General features: G+C 39.2%; 1 protein-coding gene across 2 annotated transcripts; it reads right to left on the bottom strand.

Moving 5' to 3' along the window:
* Positions 1-115: 115 nt before the first annotated feature.
* Positions 116-19,944, bottom strand: CIMIP2C (ciliary microtubule inner protein 2C). Of its 2 annotated transcripts, none has more exons than XM_058164761.1 (4): positions 19,685-19,944; positions 15,067-15,340; positions 11,164-11,276; positions 116-260 (listed from the first exon to the last, which is right to left on the bottom strand). In XM_058164761.1, the coding sequence occupies exons 1-4, from the start codon at positions 19,756-19,758 to the stop codon at positions 116-118; spliced, it is 606 nt and encodes a 201-aa protein (XP_058020744.1). In that variant the 5' UTR covers positions 19,759-19,944. The 2 variants fall into 2 exon arrangements, with proteins under 2 accessions (XP_058020744.1, XP_058020745.1); XM_058164762.1 differs by lacking the exon at positions 116-260 and adding an exon at positions 10,111-11,062.
* Between the last annotated feature and the right edge of the window lie 649 nt (positions 19,945-20,593).

Below are 20,593 nucleotides of genomic sequence, written 5' to 3'. Positions count from 1 at the left end.
CAACAAGGCATGGTAAAGAAAATCAATTTTATGATTTCCCATTCTTCAAACTTTTTTACTCCCAAGCTCTGATTTTTCCTCTCAGTGGCTGTACAGGAATGGCAGCATTCTTCACTCAGGCTCTGAACTCAAAAAAGCTGTCTCGGACTGCTCTCTCCTGTGAACTCACTCTCTTTCCTGAGGGGAAAGTCTGATATGTCCGTAGATTCTCTGGCGAGATGCGATTGAGGTGCCACATTGCTTTGGCACTCAGTGGTGGGCTAAAGGAAAGGGGGTGAGAAGAACAAGCACACAATGGAGACATGGTTATATCAATGGCGACTGGCCCCAGAAAATACAGCATGAATGTAATAGACTCCTAGTTGAAGAATTTTGGGGGAGGATCCACGAGGAAATGAAGATCCCAGTCTGAAAAGGGTTCTGGTTGGAGTTCACCTAAACTGAAAAGATTTATTTATTCTTTTTTTTTAATAATTTTTTTTTGTTATTTTATATCATACATTTCCTTTCTATGTTGAGCAGTGTGCTCTCTAGGCGTCCAAGGTGTTAACATACAAAAGTACAAACATCATCATTATAATCATATATATATAAACAAATATGCAATAACATCAATCACATTATAACATATATTATCTTCCACTATAGTACCAATTATATAACCATCAACAAAAATTTACTCATCTGCTTTTCTTTCTCACGTAAACCATATTTCACCTAATTCCACACCTCTAACCTCAATATCTGTCATTTAACCATTTATAGAATAGTTCCCATACTATGAAATTTATTTATTCCAAGAGCACTCTTAACCCAAATCTCACTAGACATTCCAGCAGCACACATAAAAATCTGAATTGGTTAAAAATTGCTTGTGTGTGTAATATAAAGTCCCCAGCTACTTAGTCTAGGAAGTATCAGTATCCAATAAGACCCTGCATCATAAGTATCCTGGCAAGGCCTCAAGAAATAGTAGCGCATATCTGAATAAAACTAACAATACTGTCATTAAAGTTCATGCCCTACCACTTAATTATGTTTCTAAATGTTAACAATCTTAAGGGTACAGTTGTTTATCCTTTGCTTATTCCATATGTCATCTATATATGTAACTCAGAGCTTCTTATCCTTAGGGCACAATTCATATTTACACAGAATATAAGTCCATTAGGGACATGCTAGTGTGCATTCATGTCTTTTTTCACTTACCTCAAAGCTGTTCAATCGGATTTCATTTTTCCAACTGGATAATAGGAACTACCACATTGTACCAGCAGAGGGCACTCATGAAGTATGAGAAAGTGAACAGTTAGATTTATGCTCACTTTCTTCAAGTGTATCAAAAGAAATACAACATTATAAATATGTAAAATGAAGAACCACATGATTCTGTTATTCTTCTATGCAAAAGCCTAGTCAAGTAGCTGTAGAAGATTTATACAAATGAATTCAGAAAGCACTCTAGAAGAGATAATTGAAAAAGGAAATTTTGATCTGCTATAAGAGTCCCAATTTTGATAACTGTGAGCAAACTCCCAGTTGTAAGTAATATCAAGGAAAGTTAAACTGGGCATACCTGGGCATCATCTAACAACTCAGGAAAGGTTTGGGACAGACATCTCAGTGGTAAAGCAACTGGTATGATGTCAGCCAGCCGGGTTAGGAATAGAGAACGTCCCAAAAGTGCTTTTCCAAAAGGCAACTGGACTTTGTTTATTCCTTGAAAATATTTCACTTCTCATCCAAGAAGCCTCTTCAATTCTGAACTGAACTGAAGAACTGAGAACTGAAGAAGCTTCTTGGATGAGAAGCAAAACATTTTTAAAGAAAGAAACCAAGAAAGTCCAGTTGCCTTTTGGAAAAGCATCTTTGGGACAATCATGACCTGGATGATTGAGAATCTCCATAGATGAATAGATAAGGTATATAAATAACTGCCAGTTGTGTCTATGGAGATTCTGTCATCCAGGTCATGGTTGTCCTGAAGGTGCTTTTTTTTTCCAAGAGGCAATTGGACTTTCTGTTTTTTCTTTGAAGATGTTTCACTTCTCATCCAAGAAGCTTCTTCAACTCTCCAGAGCTCCTTGGATGAGAAGTGAAACGCCTTCAAAGAAAAAACAGAAAGTCCAGTTCTTCTTCTTCCTAGCATATTCCCGCAAGTGCAAGGTTCACTTTTCAGAACACTGAACACCACTTTGCACGGTCAGCTGTGTCTCCCATGTGCAGACCCGTGGCTTGCATGTGTTTGTTGATGGTGTCTTGCCCTCTCTGTTTTGAGTGTCCGTGAAGTCGCCAGCCATGACTTCTAGTTGGTAGGCCGTCTTGGCAATGATGGAAGGTGCTGCTCTCAGGACATGTCTATACCAGCGGAGCCAGCCTTCTCTCATCTTCTCTATAATTGGTGGCACACCAAAATGTTGTCAAATGGTGTCATTTGTAATGTGGACAAGAAGGGAGGTGCCCGATCAAAGAAAAACCAGAAAGTCCAATTGCCCCTTGAAAAAGATCCTTTGGGACAACTTCCAATTGTCCAAATCAGGATAAATGTATTTTCTAGAATCATGTGCAAAATTCAACAGTCTACCAACTATAACTCCATTCATTGTCCCATGGTTCATAAGAAACGTTTTACTAGATCAGCAAGCTATCAATTTTTCTAGTGGCCAATCAAAGGAGTCTGAGAAACGTCCAAGCAGCATGGGCAATGCTTCACTTAATGGTGGTCAGTATAACATGTAAACTCTGAAACTTGATGGTGCCTAGAACAGAAGACCCAACCTTTTCATTACATCTTAACTGCAAACTTTGATGGACCATGCAAGCCAGAATTAGCAATGTGGAACCTGTTGGTATCATAGCATAAGTGACTATCCCAGGTGGCACACATAAAATCCTAAAAAGAAATAAAAAGAAATAAAAAATAAAATTTGCAAGCTAACTCAAAATTTCCTGATATTTTCAACAAGATTATTAAAACTTTCGCAGAACTTGGCAAGTCTTTAAAAGAAAATTTTGTGCCAAAAGCCTTGTGCCACTTGCTAAGCCTTCGGGCATCACAGACCACAGATCGGTAACTACTGGCTTAATCAGGGTGAAGAATTGTAATAGAATCTTAACCTCACCATAATTTGTTTATTGCCTCTTTAAAGTATTCAAGCTATTACACTCTGTAATAGCAAATACATAAATTAAAAACAGAGGGAACTAATGAATTTTCTGCCTACTGCTCAAGGATTGCACTGAACAACCCAACATTTAAAGGTAAACAATTTAATTTTATTTTTCTACCCACCCAGTTACTTTAATTCAGTAACTGAATTATCCTCGCCTGTAGTGTAGGGCTTCTGAAGGTTTCCAACATCTGGTCTGCAATCTTGTTTCACCATCCTGTTATCCCAAAGCAATAGAACTACAGTCCCACCACAGCACCAAGTATTAGTTACAGCAGGAACAGAAATGCTACCCTCTGTAAAGCACGGAGGACAAAAATACATCTTATTTCCTGCCAATACACAAAGCCATAAAAGTAAGTACAATCTGTGGCAGAGCAACATGCCCTAGAAAAGTGCTCCAGGGGATTGATCAATCGTGATTAATGCTTGTGTGCCTTGGGGAGGAATAACAAAACAGATTGCTTTGGAATGATAGGCCAACAGGCAATGCTGGATTCATTATTTAGAGAGATACAAACTGGGGAGGTGTATTAAAAGCAGAAATCTGTCTGCTGAAGTGGATGAACTTTTCCTATACACACACCATGATGCCTGTTTCAGCAGTGAAAATCCAGAGTTACTAGTATTTTTTTCCAGCAGGTTTCTGATTTTTATAGCAGTATGGTAAAATATTAAGATTAAATCGTAGAAATACTACATTTGCTGAATTTCCTATTTATATATACTATATTCTATCAGTTTAAGATACTCTCACCATTGTAAAACTGTAGATACTCAGCTTAGTCCTTAGGCCTATGAGATCTGGGCTTCAAAATTCTGGATGTATTAAGGAAGCCCTGGTGGCGCAGTGCTTAGAGAGCAGTATTGCAGGTAGACTCTGCCCACTGCTGGGAGTTCAATCCTTACTGGCTCAAGGTTGACTCAGCCTTCCATCTTTCCAAGATCAGTAAAATGAGGATTCAGATTGTTGGGGGAAATCTGCTGATTCTATAAACTGCTTAAAGAGTGATATAAAGCACTATGAAGTAGTATACAACTCTAGGTGCTATTGGTATTGCTATTAAAGAGTTTATGTTTATGTTGTCTTTCTTTCTTAGATACCATCTATAGTCTGTATAAATAATTAATTTCTCAGCAGAGTACTCCTTTTTTCATCTAACATATAAAAAATTCAATACTGTAGCAAATGCAAATCAGGCACTTTGTAATACAGCCAGCCAGATGCCTGACAGACACATGAAGGAGTTGGAACATAAGAGGTGGTCTAAACACGCTTAACCGATAATCTAGGCAAACCTTAATAATGATTCTAACTTTCTCCAAGATCTGTCCTGTATTCCCAGAACCTTTGCACAAATGTAGAACTAGCAAGGCTTTCTGATTACAATTACACCTTATTGGACAGCCAGGCATCAGTAGGCATGCAGCTAATCAGAATTTGGAAGACACATTTTTTGCTGTCAGGCTTTGACAATTCTGTAATGTAAATGGTTTGCTTTTTTTCCCCAGTACTTTTCTTGGAGGACTAGATATATGAATGTGGTCAACTGATTCATTTTATGTTTCTGCAGTACTTTAGCCCCTCTTTGACCAGTTAAATGGATTATGGGAACAGGTACTAATTTGATTAATTTAATTAATTAGATTTATTATAGCCACTCGTTCCCTTAGAGTCTGGGTAGTTTACAAAATCCCAAAGACAATTAAAGAGAATAGACAATAAAGTTGCAGATTTGAGTTCACAGCAGATGTTTACTTTTAAAAACTTAAGGCATTTTTCAGAATATTCAGGAGGCATTATGCTTCACTAGAATCTGCTCTTGAAATTCATTCTTTACATTGCATAAATGGTGTGAAATCAAATCAAGTCAAATAAAATAATATTCTATTATATATAGTTGGAAGGCAAGGGTTAAAACACTATCCATTTAACATATGTTCATCCAACCTTCGAATGTAGGTACTATCTGGAAGGAACATTGGTGATGAACACTGAAGTTAGAAGGCTTCAACGACTATGCAGGAGATAGGACACTGCATAGGTGATACGTAACTACTGTACATTCCACATTCCCAGGTAACTTTCCGAGGAAATTATATATTGGAAATTGAAATGTAACATATAACATCATGTAACATGATACATTTTATTCAAGGTAATTTGAAGAAACAAATAATAGAAAGAGAACCAAGTTAATTTACAAACACTTTTGTAATTCTTTTAAATGACAATCAGTTTTCAGGTTATATACAACTTTACTTACATGATTTTTCAGAACATAACATCATAAAACCATTTGTCACAAAGCAACACTGACAAATGGAAGTAAGAATTCAGCTGTAATTAAGGACCTTAATTAAAGCAACACAATATAGCCTAATGCCATGCGGATTGGGAAACCATGGACTCAAAGAATATTTATATTTTTAGACTTGAATCAAGATCAATTATACAGAGAAAGGTATTGTATGTTCAATTATAAAAGCAGATAATTTCATTACAGGTAGTCCTTAGGTTACAATGACAATTGGCACTGGGAGTTTGCTAGTCATCAAGCAATGTGGTAATAAAGCATAATGTCACATGAAAACAACCCAGGTTACTTTTCAATCCCAAAATGTGCAGGTCATTAAGTGAGAAGCAGGCAAGGAGGGTGGGTAACAATAGAGGATGGGAGAGGATGGGGAGGCCCTGGGAGACCCAGTGCAGACTGTGTATGAATTGAGGGGGGTGGGGGAGGATTTTGAAACCCAGCAAAGGCTGCACACAGGTACTGTGGGCCAAGTGATTTGTGACCTTCTCTGCCAGCTTCCCCATTGACTTTACTTCTGGGAAGTAGCAGGAAAGGTAGAACGAATAGGAATAGGAATAGGAATAGGGAAAGGGAAAGGGAAAGGGAAAGGGAAAGGGAAAGGGAAAGGGAAAGGGAAAGGAATAGAACAGAACAGAACAGAACAGAACAGAACTTTATTGTCATTTTAAATGTACACTAATCAGCATAATTGCAAATGGTGATCAGGCCTCTCTACAACATTGTAATTGCAGGCCAGACACCCTAGTGCCCAGATCTCAATCATATGAGCACAATGGGACTGCGATGGGAACTTTGGGAAACAATCATGTGTCCTTTTTTTTCAGTGTTGATATAACTAGAGGCGTGAAAAAATATTCAAACTTAAAATCTCTTTTGTTCTGAGCCCAGAACACTTCCAGCATACAGGTAAGAGTTTAGCAACCACTGTTGGCACCAGTAACTCAGTTGCTAAGAAGAGCGGTTGCTAAGTGAAACCATGACTGTGCTTATAATCATACTTCAGTTTTCCTTTGCTTTACTGACCTGCAAAGGTTTTAAATGTGAGGATTCATCATAAATTACTTTTTCAGCACAGTTATAACTGTGAATGAGGCGGTCACTATATGAGAACTGCCTATAATTATAACATCATTGAACCAGAATAGTTGTAACATAATTTGAACACTATGATATGGTCAGAATACAATTTTCAAATTAAAAATGTTTATTTATTTATCATTTTTTAAAAAGGCCATCTCCTGCATTTATTCATTTTTATTTATTTATTAATTTTCTATGCTGCTCATCTTTCTAATATAGAGATTCTGGGAGGGTTACAGTATAATAAAAAGTGCTAAAAAGTAAAATTGGAATTAAAAGAACAAAGATGATCAGCAGCCTGGAGGTGAGAACCTTCCACCTTCAACAGGTCCCTATCAGGGCCCCAGGCCAAGCAGCAGAGCCAAGTTTTTAGGCTCTTCTGGAAGGCCAAGAGTGTAGAGGCAGACCTCACCTCTGAGGACGGAATATTCCAGAAGGCAGGGACCACAGCAAAAAAGGTTCTTCATCTGGATCATGCCAGCCAAAATTCTTTGGCCAACAGGACCCTTTTCCCTGAAATTGGAGATGGGGGTGTTAGCCCATCAACGTAAAGCAGTTCTTCCAGTACCCAGGACCATGCCATAAAACATACCAATATGTTTTGCATATCACAGGCCAGAAATCTTAGCTCATCTGAGTTTAGTACTCGTAGCCCCAACAAACACCCAAAACAGATTGCAGAGAGGTAAAGAGAACAAATCAGTAGATATATTTACAGTAAATTTAAACAATCCAATTAAAATACAGAATTTACAAGCAATACATATGCATATATGTACATGATTCAATATGTAATTGCATTTCCCAAACAATAGTTATTGCAAATTTTAAGACAAACTTGTTTTTAAGGGGAGGGTGGGGGTATTTTGCAAATACTAGAAAATGGATCCAATAAATGCCTTTAAGCAAATATAGTAGGGCATTCATTCAAGAAAATATATTCCCAATATATGTATGGGATCAAAGCAAAACAGGTGGTCCTCAACTTTCCATTGGTTGTTGAGTCATGCCCAGTTTTGTGATCTTTTTTGCCATGATTGTTAAGCAAATCCCTAGGGTTGTTAAGTGAATCACATAGTCATTAAGCAAATCTGTCTTCCTCCATTGATTTTGCTTGTCAGAAGTCAGCTGGGAAGGTTGCAAATGGTGATCATATGACCCTGGGGTGCTACCAGAGTGGTAAATACACGCCCATTGCCATGCACCCAAATTTTGTTCATGTGACATGGGAATACTGTGAAAGTCATACGTGTGAAGCTCAGTAGTTGAGTCACTTTTTTCAGTGGGATTGTAACTTTGAATAGTCGTTAAACAAATGGTTGAAAGTTGAGGACTATCTTTATGGGGCTTTATAGCTTATTTTTATTAGATAATACACTGTATTAGGACAGCCAATTCCCTCCCCTCCCTCCAACTCTTGCGTGAGATTTGAGGGCAAAAAGAATCTTTTCTGGAAACAGAGAAACTTCCAGAGTTGAATTAATACATTTGAGACTATCTTTTTAAAGAACTAAGAAGAATGGGATAATAAAGAAAAAAGAAATGTACATTACGTTTGAACAAAGACTTAAAAACACCCAAGATGACTCTGTTGGAATGATAATAATGTCTTTAAATACCTTACTGACTTTTTGATGTGTTTCTTTCCATGATGGATGGCAGAACAAAAATATCAGGAAAAATATAAAGTGCTACCTTTGTGCATAAACCCACTGCCTAAATGCAAAGAAATTGTTGCTTTTGTTAATGAATCTCAGAACTTCAGATGGATTTTAGATGACCATGAGGGTTTTAGAAGGGATTTATTGACATGATCCATGTCACCTCACATTATTTTAGACTCAGGCTTGTTACAGTCTCTGACATAGAACCATTCGTTCAAGTTACAATGGCACTGAAAAAAAAGGATTTCCAATCAGTCCTCATACTTACAACTATTGCAGCGTTCCCACAGCCATGTAATCATAATCTGGGTGCTTGGCAGTGGGCATGCATTTTTGATGGCATGGCTCACTTAACAATCACCTTGCTTAGCAAAAGAAATTTTGGTCGCAACTGTAGCCATAAGTTGAGTACTGCAAGCCTGTAACAGAATAACAGTATTGCAAGGGACCTTGGAGGTCTTCTAGTCCAACCTCTTGCTCAAGCAGGAGACCCTATACCATGTCATGGTTGTCCAATCTCTTCATAAATCTCCTATAATAAGGAAATTGATGAGTTTCTATAACACTTCCATAAAATAGTCCCAATATACCTGATTTTCCCCCTACACCACTGTTTTTGCCCACTAGACTCACAGATCAAGAGGATGAGGTACTTGTCTCTTTCCTTCATAGGCAGCACAGTATGGAACGAGGTGCAATGTCCCTGTTTTATCTCTGTAATGTTCACGATGCATCTGAGTAAGCTACAAATTAAAAATGTTTATTTATTTATCATTTTTTAAAAAGGCCATCTCCTGCATTTATTCATTTTTATTTATTTATTAATTTTCTATGCTGCTCATCTTTCTAATATAGAGATTCTGGGAGGGTTACAGTATAATAAAAAGTGCTAAAAAGTAAAATTGGAATTAAAAGAACAAAGATGATCAGCAGCCTGGAGGTGAGAACCTTCCACCTTCAACAGGTCCCTATCAGGGCCCCAGGCCAAGCAGCAGAGCCAAGTTTTTAGGCTCTTCTGGAAGGCCAAGAGTGTAGAGGCAGACCTCACCTCTGAGGACGGAATATTCCAGAAGGCAGGGACCACAGCAAAAAAGGTTCTTCATCTGGATCATGCCAGCCAAAATTCTTTGGCCAACAGGACCCTTTTCCCTGAAATTGGAGATGGGGGTGTTAGCCCATCAACGTAAAGCAGTTCTTCCAGTACCCAGGACCATGCCATAAAACATACCAATATGTTTTGCATATCACAGGCCAGAAATCTTAGCTCATCTGAGTTTAGTACTCGTAGCCCCAACAAACACCCAAAACAGATTGCAGAGAGGTAAAGAGAACAAATCAGTAGATATATTTACAGTAAATTTAAACAATCCAATTAAAATACAGAATTTACAAGCAATACATATGCATATATGTACATGATTCAATATGTAATTGCATTTCCCAAACAATAGTTATTGCAAATTTTAAGACAAACTTGTTTTTAAGGGGAGGGTGGGGGTATTTTGCAAATACTAGAAAATGGATCCAATAAATGCCTTTAAGCAAATATAGTAGGGCATTCATTCAAGAAAATATATTCCCAATATATGTATGGGATCAAAGCAAAACAGGTGGTCCTCAACTTTCCATTGGTTGTTGAGTCATGCCCAGTTTTGTGATCTTTTTTGCCATGATTGTTAAGCAAATCCCTAGGGTTGTTAAGTGAATCACATAGTCATTAAGCAAATCTGTCTTCCTCCATTGATTTTGCTTGTCAGAAGTCAGCTGGGAAGGTTGCAAATGGTGATCATATGACCCTGGGGTGCTACCAGAGTGGTAAATACGCCATTGCCATGCACCCAAATTTTGTTCATGTGACATGGGAATACTGTGAAAGTCATACGTGTGAAGCTCAGTAGTTGAGTCACTTTTTTCAGTGGGATTGTAACTTTGAATAGTCGTTAAACAAATGGTTGAAAGTTGAGGACTATCTTTATGGGGCTTTATAGCTTATTTTTATTAGATAATACACTGTATTAGGACAGCCAATTCCCTCCCCTCCCTCCAACTCTTGCGTGAGATTTGAGGGCAAAAAGAATCTTTTCTGGAAACAGAGAAACTTCCAGAGTTGAATTAATACATTTGAGACTATCTTTTTAAAGAACTAAGAAGAATGGGATAATAAAGAAAAAAGAAATGTACATTACGTTTGAACAAAGACTTAAAAACACCCAAGATGACTCTGTTGGAATGATAATAATGTCTTTAAATACCTTACTGACTTTTTGATGTGTTTCTTTCCATGATGGATGGCAGAACAAAAATATCAGGAAAAATATAAAGTGCTACCTTTGTGCATAAACCCACTGCCTAAATGCAAAGAAATTGTTGCTTTTGTTAATGAATCTCAGAACTTCAGATGGATTTTAGATGACCATGAGGGTTTTAGAAGGGATTTATTGACATGATCCATGTCACCTCACATTATTTTAGACTCAGGCTTGTTACAGTCTCTGACATAGAACCATTCGTTCGAAGTTACAATGGCACTGAAAAAAAAGGATTTCCAATCAGTCCTCATACTTACAACTATTGCAGCGTTCCCACAGCCATGTAATCATAATCTGGGTGCTTGGCAGTGGGCATGCATTTTTGATGGCATGGCTCACTTAACAATCACCTTGCTTAGCAAAAGAAATTTTGGTCGCAACTGTAGCCATAAGTTGAGTACTGCAAGCCTGTAACAGAATAACAGTATTGCAAGGGACCTTGGAGGTCTTCTAGTCCAACCTCTTGCTCAAGCAGGAGACCCTATACCATGTCATGGTTGTCCAATCTCTTCATAAATCTCCTATAATAAGGAAATTGATGAGTTTCTATAACACTTCCATAAAATAGTCCCAATATACCTGATTTTCCCCCTACACCACTGTTTTTGCCCACTAGACTCACAGATCAAGAGGATGAGGGTACTTGTCTCTTTCCTTCATAGGCAGCACGAAGTATGGAACGAGGTGCAATGTCCCTGTTTTATCTCTGTAATGTTCACGATGCATCTGAGTAAGCTACAAATTAAAAATAAATTGGGTCAGGAGCATCAGTATCTAGACTTGAGTTCTTTTGAGAATACTTACTTCATGTGTTTACTTGATTTCTAAATCATCCACATTACTGTTATGTAAGAGTTAGTGTGCTGGAATCCACACTAGGGAATCTAGCATTTAAAACTCTGTTATCCATGATGCCTATCACCTTAGCAAGGAACTGAATTATCCTCTTTACACAATTGCTGTGAGGCTGAAACTTAACAGGGATGGGTGAATCTCCTAATTGTGCTCAATTCACTTTCTCGTTTTTTCAGATGTATTTGCATTGGTTTGTTTGCACAATGTCTGCATTCATGTATGTTCCCCCCCCCCCCCCGCTCCAAATCCACACAAAAATCTATGTGCATTTGCCAGAGTTGCCCATTTCTGTACAAACTGTTCTTCTTTGTGCACTTTTCCCAATGTACTCCTTTCCATTAGCACATTTTTTTCCTTATAACATTATTTTATGTCAATTTTCCATCAATATGCATTTTTTTAAAAAATTGATTTTAATTTAATGTATAAATTACCTCCCTACACCTCTGTATGGTTTTACAGTATGTGTGAATTAGATGTGCAAGAAAACAGTTAAAAAAATCCTGGCTTAGCATTATCTGGAAATGTGGCCTGTATATGAAAAGGATATGTCCAGAAATGTATATAAGAGCAAAATGATTTGTAAAATTCTATTAACCTTAAAAAATAACTGTAAATGAATGACCTTTTTGGTCTGCTTTCTACAAATGTATCTTTTCATATGGATAAACAAAGAATTAATAGTATCCACCACTTTGCCAAAATGATGAAAGCATCATAATATGCTATAAACTGTGTGTGCAACATCACAGTACATATATAGCAAAAGGATGGAGTTTGCATCAGATTGGTGCAATGCTACTTCAACATTTGCCCCCTCCCACTTGCCACTCCTGTGAATGTTCCTACAAAGGAAAGCAGCAAGTTTGGAAACCATGATTTGTAAGGGAGAAAGGCTTGCAGGGAAAGGGCTTCCTCTCCCCATTTTGTTATTTTTCCACTCAAAATCCCAGAGATTTTTCTTTATTAATAAAATCCAATGGTTCATTGTTGCCATTTTCATGCAATGATGGGTTCAAACATCATACTAAATTCTAAATCTTGGTTAACAAAAAACAATTGCCATGTTCATACATGCCAAACAAATCAGATTATGGTTTAACATAATGCTCTCATGCTAACATCTAGATGAGATGGACAGCACACAAATCAAATAAACAAACAAATAAATAATAAAAGTAAACTGCAAACACCCATAATATGCTAAATTATAAATTACCCATTGCCACTGTAACCTAATCCATTTGTTTGTTGTGCAAACCAAAATATTTGTAGTTTGCTCCTAAAGCTGAGAGGTTCAAACTAGGACAGTAGGACAGACAATGACATTCACAATAGTCCTGCATTTTTACCTGAAGCAACCTTTTTTCTTTTTCTTCTCTCTCTCCCCCTCCCCCCTTCCGTCTGTCTGTCTGTGTGTGTGTGTGTGTGTGTGTGTGTGTGTTTGCACGTGTGTGTGTGTGTGTGTGTGTGTGTGTGTGTGTGTGTGAATGAGCGAGTGAGAGAGAATGTGTAAATAGGAAATTTTTAAAAAATTAAATTTTAATGTCATTATTTTATAAAATCACTGAGAAATTTAAAAAAAGTCTGAACAAATAGTGCTTCTTTTCAGCCCATTAATTTTGACATCCCACTCTTAATTATTTATAGATTGTTTAACTGCTGTGGATTCACTGGCTATTGACTAACAAGAAATCTCCCTTATTTCCAGGTTTATGAAAGAATAAAAACCGAACTAAATTCAATGTAGCAGGATCTGTGTATGATGGTTGTTTTTTTTGTGAAATGAATGGCTATATAATTTGATTATAAATAATAAAATAAATCTACCTTAGCATACCTTTCTGTATTCAGAAAGGCAGTTAACAACACCTATGATCAGCCAAGGCTATTTATGTGCAACCCCTCTACTTTACCCACACAGCTTTGCACTCACAACGGTGCTCAAGATTGGTATCCCTCCCCCCCCCCCCGCTTTAATATATTTTTTAATTTCGTTGGGGTTTTTATATTTTATTTTTTGTAGAAATTTAATAAAGTATATAAAAAAATTAACAAAGACTGGGAACTAGAATCACAGGGCATGATCTTATAATAAAAAGATCATAAAGTTAGAATGGAAATTCACTTACGAGCTTCTCAGTTGCAATCTGAAAAAAAGAATGCCAGGCAAACAATTGATTCAGCTAGTGGGATGACCCAGATGAAGACTGTTAGGAATACTGATTGCTGGCAAGTTGACTAAGATTCTACTGAGTTTTCTCAATAAACATAAGCTTTCTTGTGATTGATGAAGAAGAGAATGCAAAAAAACCAGGTTCTTGCTCCATAAAAATAGCTTAAATAGCACAGGAGTTCTCATGGCAGACTGCAGCAGTTCCTAGCAACCTAGAAAGTGCAGAAGGCTTCCCTGAAGGCAGAATATTTGGTAACTTCTGAATTAATACAATAGCCTGTTGTAAGAAATCAGGCAAGGTTGACTCAGCCTTCCATCCTTTATAAGGTAGGTAAAATGAGGACCCAGATTGTTGGGGGCAATAAGTTGACTTTGTATATAATATACAAATGGATGAAGACTATTGCTTAACATAGTGTAAGCCGCCCTGAGTCTTCGGAGAAGGGCGGGATATAAATGCAAATTTTAAAAAAGGCAATAAACAATCACTTTTGTCTACCCATCTGCATCATTGTCTTTTTCTATATTTTCTATTTTCTCAACTCAACTTGTTTTCTGCACTTATTAAACCTTGTTCTTCCTTTAGTTAATTGTCCCAGGTCTAATTAACACAATCCACATGAGCATGTGGTACAATTTGTCCCTGCCTGAACTTCTCCAGCTATATAATTTGTCCCTGTTCTTTCAACTGACACCTGTCCTCTTAAAAAGATCTGCTTGTCAAGGTGGGAGGGAACAAGACAAAGTAAACACTGGTTAATTCCATTTTTTTAACTATATAAATTGAATTTTCTACTTTCAAAATAAAAAGGAGCCAATCTTTCTTTATTCCAACAGTCCTAGAGGCAAAACTTAAAGGCTATTTGTATCCTAGTAGATCCTTTTCCATCAATCTTAAAATGCTGAAGAAGAACAGGCATAGATTGAACTGTAAAAGACTATTAAAACACAGAGAGCATTCAGGTTACATCTAGGATTAATATAAGTATCACCAGATTTTGGGTGGGGGGTTGTTCTAAAAAATGGAAAACATTCATATATGCATAATATATTAGCCTGGGCATATATATAAGATACCTACGTCAAATAAAAAGAAATTATACTAGCCAGAATAAAGTTAATACCTGGTTCTGCTAATTGCCTAAACTGCTTTAGTAAATCCTTCATTTAACTAACTTGAGTTTTGCAGATTTTGGATGTAACTGGCAAATTATCTGAACAATATTTCTATGCATACAAGTGTGTAGAATCCCATTTATCATTTTATGCACGCATAAAAAGCATAAATGTCATCATATACATGAATTACACATCCCATAGTTTTAACAAGCATTCCTTTCCCCCTCTTAAACCAAGTGTTTACTCTTAGACAATAATGAAATATCCCTAATTAGTCTAATGCAGACTATCTACATGACATTTTGAATTCACAGACAATTTCACATTATCCGTAATTGACCATGAGAGAGGCTATGTCTCGAAAAGCAGCTTTACCTTGTAGAACTCTTGCAATTCTTCTGAGCGTTTCATATCCAAATTATAACGAGAGTAATTAGGGGTATGTAGCCATCGATCCCAGCCTCTTTCCCTTTCCCCAATCACGAGAGATGGGTCACGGGAGAAAAGAGTTGGGAATTGGCCCCCTTTGCTGTAGGGACTATAGCTGGTTTCCATTGCAGCATTTCGGAAGTCTTGAAAATATTTCATGGTGGTATTTCCATAGGTGTCACCAAAGGAAAAAGCTACATTAGGGACATGGCCACGGTACCTAGAGAAAAAGAGGAAATCAAATTATGCTCATTAATTTATTCACCTTGATAACACTCAATATTTGCAGCATTTTGCAAACATTATAATCTTCATAAAAATAAACAATTATTATTACATCTATTTTTGCAGAGGCAGAATTAAAGCAGATGGTGATTTCTTGGCTAGCTTAGACTAGTGTCACATATTATTTCTATGCCTCATGTAGATATTCCTCTATGTAGACCTTTTCCTGAGAACCCATATATTTTACTTGAACCACTACTGAAAAACTACTGGTAAGTTCTAATTGCTTAAGTAAAACACTCCTAATCAGAAAGTATTATGCAAAACATATTTTAAAATTCCAGTCTTTCTTTCTTCTTCCCACCCCTCTCAATATTCAGTAAGTTTTTCAACAAGCACTTCATAAGTTCCATATTAAAAAGATGTTAAGGATGTTATTCTGCCCAATTTACAACCCTCACTAAGCCTGTGAACAAGGGAAAACAATCTAATTTAACATTATTCCTAAATGACTGTTGCTATGCAACACATTATTAAAGACCAGTTTGCATGTTTTCTCATATTGATGCTTTCTAGTAAGTGACCTCCATCTCAACAGTTCATTTAATAAGTTAATTGCATGATTTTTTTTTCTAAGCAATTTTTCAAAGAGGAGGAATTAATTATAGATATAACACTCAAATTTATAGTGTTCTTTTTATAAGCTATATATATAAGCAAGATCTCCACTAGTGATTTATAGCATCTTCTTGAACCATCTAACCATCACTATATTAATATAACAATAATGAGAACAGCATTTATATCACTTAAACAGTAGCTGAGTGATGGTAGAAGAGCTATAAAGGGAATAACCACAATCTCTTCTACAGTATTCCTGATTACCTGAAAGTTGTCATATTCCTTCTTTCAAATAAGACTTCTCGGCATCATACAGTATACAATTTGCATTTTAAAGACATCAAATGCTATTTTGAGCTCCTATTTTCCTGGATGGAACTCATCACAAGAAGCTCTCCTTAGAAGAAAGAGTTGCTCGGCAATAAAATAGGAACACTTTAACATCGTGTTACAAAAAAAAAATATGTTTGAAAATAATGGATTAAGGACTGGGAAATTCATTTGTAATATACCATAGAAAGGTGTAGATACATAAAGAATGGGAATATAATTATTAGACTGGGCATTATCATAATAATATGCACTATAGGGGTGGGATCAGAAGGCTTAATTGATGGACCCGGAGAGGTTCCTGACGGAGCTTGGGCCGTTTCCCAAGAACCTGGCCCACGACACGACTGAAGAACTAGTTGCGGCCTGGGAACAGGCCGCGGCAGGAGCTTTGGACCGTGTTGTGCCTTTGCGGCCTTCTGACCCGGCGCCGGTCTCAACCAGCTCCTCGGTTCTCCGAGGAGCTGAGGGAGATGAAACGCCGGAGAAGACGCCTAGAGAGTGTCTGGAGATCCAGCCGTTCTGAGGCTGACCGGACACTAGTTAGGTCCTATAGCAGGACCTACCTAGTGGCACTGAGGGATGCGAAACGTTCCTACGTTTCCTCCCTCATTGCGTCGGCAGATAACCACCCAGCCGCCCTGTTTCGGGTGACCCGTTCTCTCCTTCAACAGGAGGGGCGGGAGGACCCCCTACAAGGGCGTGCCGAGGTAACGGTTATCTATACGATAAAATCGTTCAACTTCGGGACGGATTGGATCAAAATTGGGTAGATCCAGACGAGAGTTCCGAGACCCGTCTTGTTGAGGTGGTTTGGGATGATTTTGACCCTGTGACTCCCGAGGACATGGACAGGTTGCTGGGTAGGCTGAATGCCACCACATGTTTACTGGATCCGTGCCCCTCCTGGTTGGTACTGGCTACACAGGAGGTGACACAAGGCTGGCTCCGGGGGATTACAAATGCTTCTTTGCGGGAGGGGGTCTTTCCCGCTGCCTTGAAAGAGGCAGTGGTGAGACCTCTCCTCAAGAAGCCTTCCCTGGACCCAGCTGTTTTAGGGAATTACCGGCCAGTCTCCAATCTTCGCTTTACGGCGAAGGTTGTAGTAGAGAGTGCGGTGGCATGTCAGCTACCCCAGTACCTGGATGAAGCTGTCTATCTAGACCCGTTCCAGTCCAGCTTTCGGCCCGGATACAGTACAGAGACAGCTTTGTCGTGCTGGTGGATAATCTCTGGAGGGCCAGGGACAAGGGTTATTCCTCTGCCCTGGTCCTATTAGACCTCTCTGCGGCTTTTGATACCATCGACCATGGTATCCTGCTGCGCCGGTTGGAGGGGTTGGGAGTGGGAGGCACCGTTTATCGGTGGTTCTCCTCCTACCTTTCTGACCGGACGCAGACGGTGTTGACAGGGGAGCAGAGATCGACTCCAAGGTGCCTCATGTGTGGGGTGCCGCAGGGATCGATTCTCTCACCCCTCCTGTTCAACATCTATATGAAGCCGCTGGGTGAGATCATCAGTGGCTTTGGGGTGAGATACCAACTGTACGCTGATGATACTCAGCTGTACTTTTCCACCCTGGGCCATCCCAGCGAAGCTGTCGAAGTGCTGTCCCGGTGTTTGGAAGCCGTACGGGTCTGGATGGGGAGGAACAGGCTCAAACTTAATCCCTCCAAGACGGAGTGGCTGTGGATGCCGGCACCTCGGTACAGTCAGCTGCAGATGCGGCTGTCCATCGGGGGCGAGTCGTTGGCCCCGATGGAGAAGATACGCAACTTGGGCGTGCTCCTGGATGGTCGGTTGTCCTTTGAAGATCATTTGACGGCCGTCTCCAGGAGAGCTTTTTATCAGGTTCGCCTGATCCGCCAGTTGCGTCCCTTCCTGGACCGGGATGCCCTATGCACGGTCACTCATGCTCTCGTTACCTCTCGTCTGGACTACTGCAATGCTCTCTACATGGGGCTCCCCTTGAAGAGCACCCGGAGACTTCAGCTAGTCCAGAATGCGGCTGCGCAGGTTATTGAGGGAGCGGTTCAGAGCTCCCACGTAACACCTACCCTGCGCAGACTGCACTGGCTACCTGTTGTTTTCCAGGTGCGCTTCAAGGTATTGGTTACCACTTTTAAAGCGCTCCATGGCTTAGGACCGGGCTACTTACGGGACCGTCTACTGCCGGCCTCTATCTCCCAGCGTCCGGTACATTCCCACAGAGAGGGACTCCTCAGGGTGCTGTCAGCCAGTGTCGACTGGCAGCCCCCAGGGGGAGGGCCTTCTCTGTGGGGGCTCCTACCCTGTGGAACGAGCTTCCCCTCGGGCTTTGACAACTACCTGACCTTAGGACCTTTCGCCGCGAACTTAAAACCTATTTATTTTGTATGGCTGGACTGGCCTGATTTTAAATTTTAAATTTTAATTGAATTTTGATGGGTTTTAAATTTCTGCACTTTTATGGGGTGTAATGTTATTTGAAATTTTCTGGCAAATTTGAATCAGTTTTTTAAGGGTTGTTTTAATTATTGTGTATGTTTCTGTTTGTATTTTATTTGCCTGTTCACCGCCCTGAGTCCTTCGGGAGAAGGGCGGTATACAAATTAAAACATTATTATTATTATTATTATTATTATTATTATTATTATTATTATTATTATTATTATTAATCTTAGGGAATTGTCGATATTTTTATCTTTTTAACTGTCTACCATTACTTTACTAATATATATATATATATATATATATATATATATATATATATATATATATATATATATATATATATATATATATATATATATATATATATATATATATATATATATATAAGCTATTTGTTTTCTGAGGTTTCGCGGTGTATGTTGGTCTTTGGTTATTCGGGTTTTCTCCCGCATAAAATTGGAAGTGTCTTGGCGACGTTTCAACGAAGTCTCATTCGTCATTTTCAGGCTTCAGTTTCGTGCTTCTGGGAATGAGACTTCGTCGAAACGTCGCCAAGACACTTCCAATTTTACGTGGGAGAAAATCCGAATAACCAAAGACCTACATATTAGCATATATATATATATTAGCGGACACACACACACACATATATATAAATTGTATCCCCTTTTGGTTTAAATGCTTTCTAACAAATTGCAACGTCCCTTTTTTTTCCCGGACAAGGAGCAGCTTTTAACAAATAAAATTTCGTGTAGTAACGTAGGTCTTTTGAAAAAGTATAGATAGAACGTCGCCGTCTTTTGCTGACGGGGCAGTTCGGTCACAAATCCTTCCTCCTCTTTGTGTTCCCAGCGCCTCAGAGCCTCCAACCCGGCTTAAAACCCGTCGCTGACCGACGCCTCCTCAAATCCCCCGTCGTCCCCACCTCAACTAAAGACGTTCGCGGCCCACCCACCCAGGCATGAGCCCCGGCGGCACGTAGACCGCGTTGTTTTGAGTGAGGAGCGTCCCAGCGCTGCGTGAGGCCATAGCGACGATCCTTTTGAGCGGCGAGGTCACGGATCCAGTCACGAACAATGCCAACTAGTGCAGCCGAGGATTGAGAGCCTTAAGGTGGGGGCAGGTCTGCTGAAGGCCGAAGCGGTCACAAACCAGTCGCCATGGCAGCCAAGAGGCCCCGGCTCCGGTTGCGCTTGGCGGCAGAAGGCCGCTTCCCTTTGCCTCCTTCACCCGGTGTCCGTCCTCCTCCCGCGCTCCTCCCATCGGGAAAAAGCGGGAATGTGGCTCCCACGCAGCGGCCGAGGAGCTCGGAGCGTCTGAAACAAAGAACTGCAACGGAAGGAAATTTTGCTCTAGAACAGGGCTCTCCAACCGTGGCAACTTTAAGCCTGAAGGACTTCGACTCCCAGAATTCCCCAGCCAGCTTTGCTGGCTGGGGAATTCTGGGAGTTGAGGTCCACCAGGCTTAACGTTGTCAGGGTTGGAGAGCCCTGCTCTAGAAGAAATCCCTGGTCATTTTATTCGGCATTTTTTTTTAAAAAAAAATATCCCTACAATTATTGCGCTCGTACCTTGCAAATTTAAAACAAATTCACTGAAGAAGACACAATTAATTCCGGGTAGCTTGTTCTCTTATAAATGTTTAAAATGGGTTTCCTGTTGTACCTTGATGAACGTATCTTTTCTTTTATGTACACTGAGAGCATATGCACCAAGACAAATTCCTTGTGTGTCCAATCACACTTGGGCAATAAAAAAAAAAAAAAAATTCTATTCTGCTTGAGCAGGGGGTTGAACTAAAAGATCTCCATGGTCCCTTCTAACTCTTGTTATTCTGTTCTGGTCTTAATTCCCGAAGCCAGAA

Source organism: Ahaetulla prasina, chromosome 1 (genome assembly GCF_028640845.1).
Source record: "Ahaetulla prasina isolate Xishuangbanna chromosome 1, ASM2864084v1, whole genome shotgun sequence".
NCBI lineage: Eukaryota > Metazoa > Chordata > Lepidosauria > Squamata > Colubridae > Ahaetulla > Ahaetulla prasina.
This window is presented reverse-complemented; position numbering and strand designations above follow the sequence as displayed.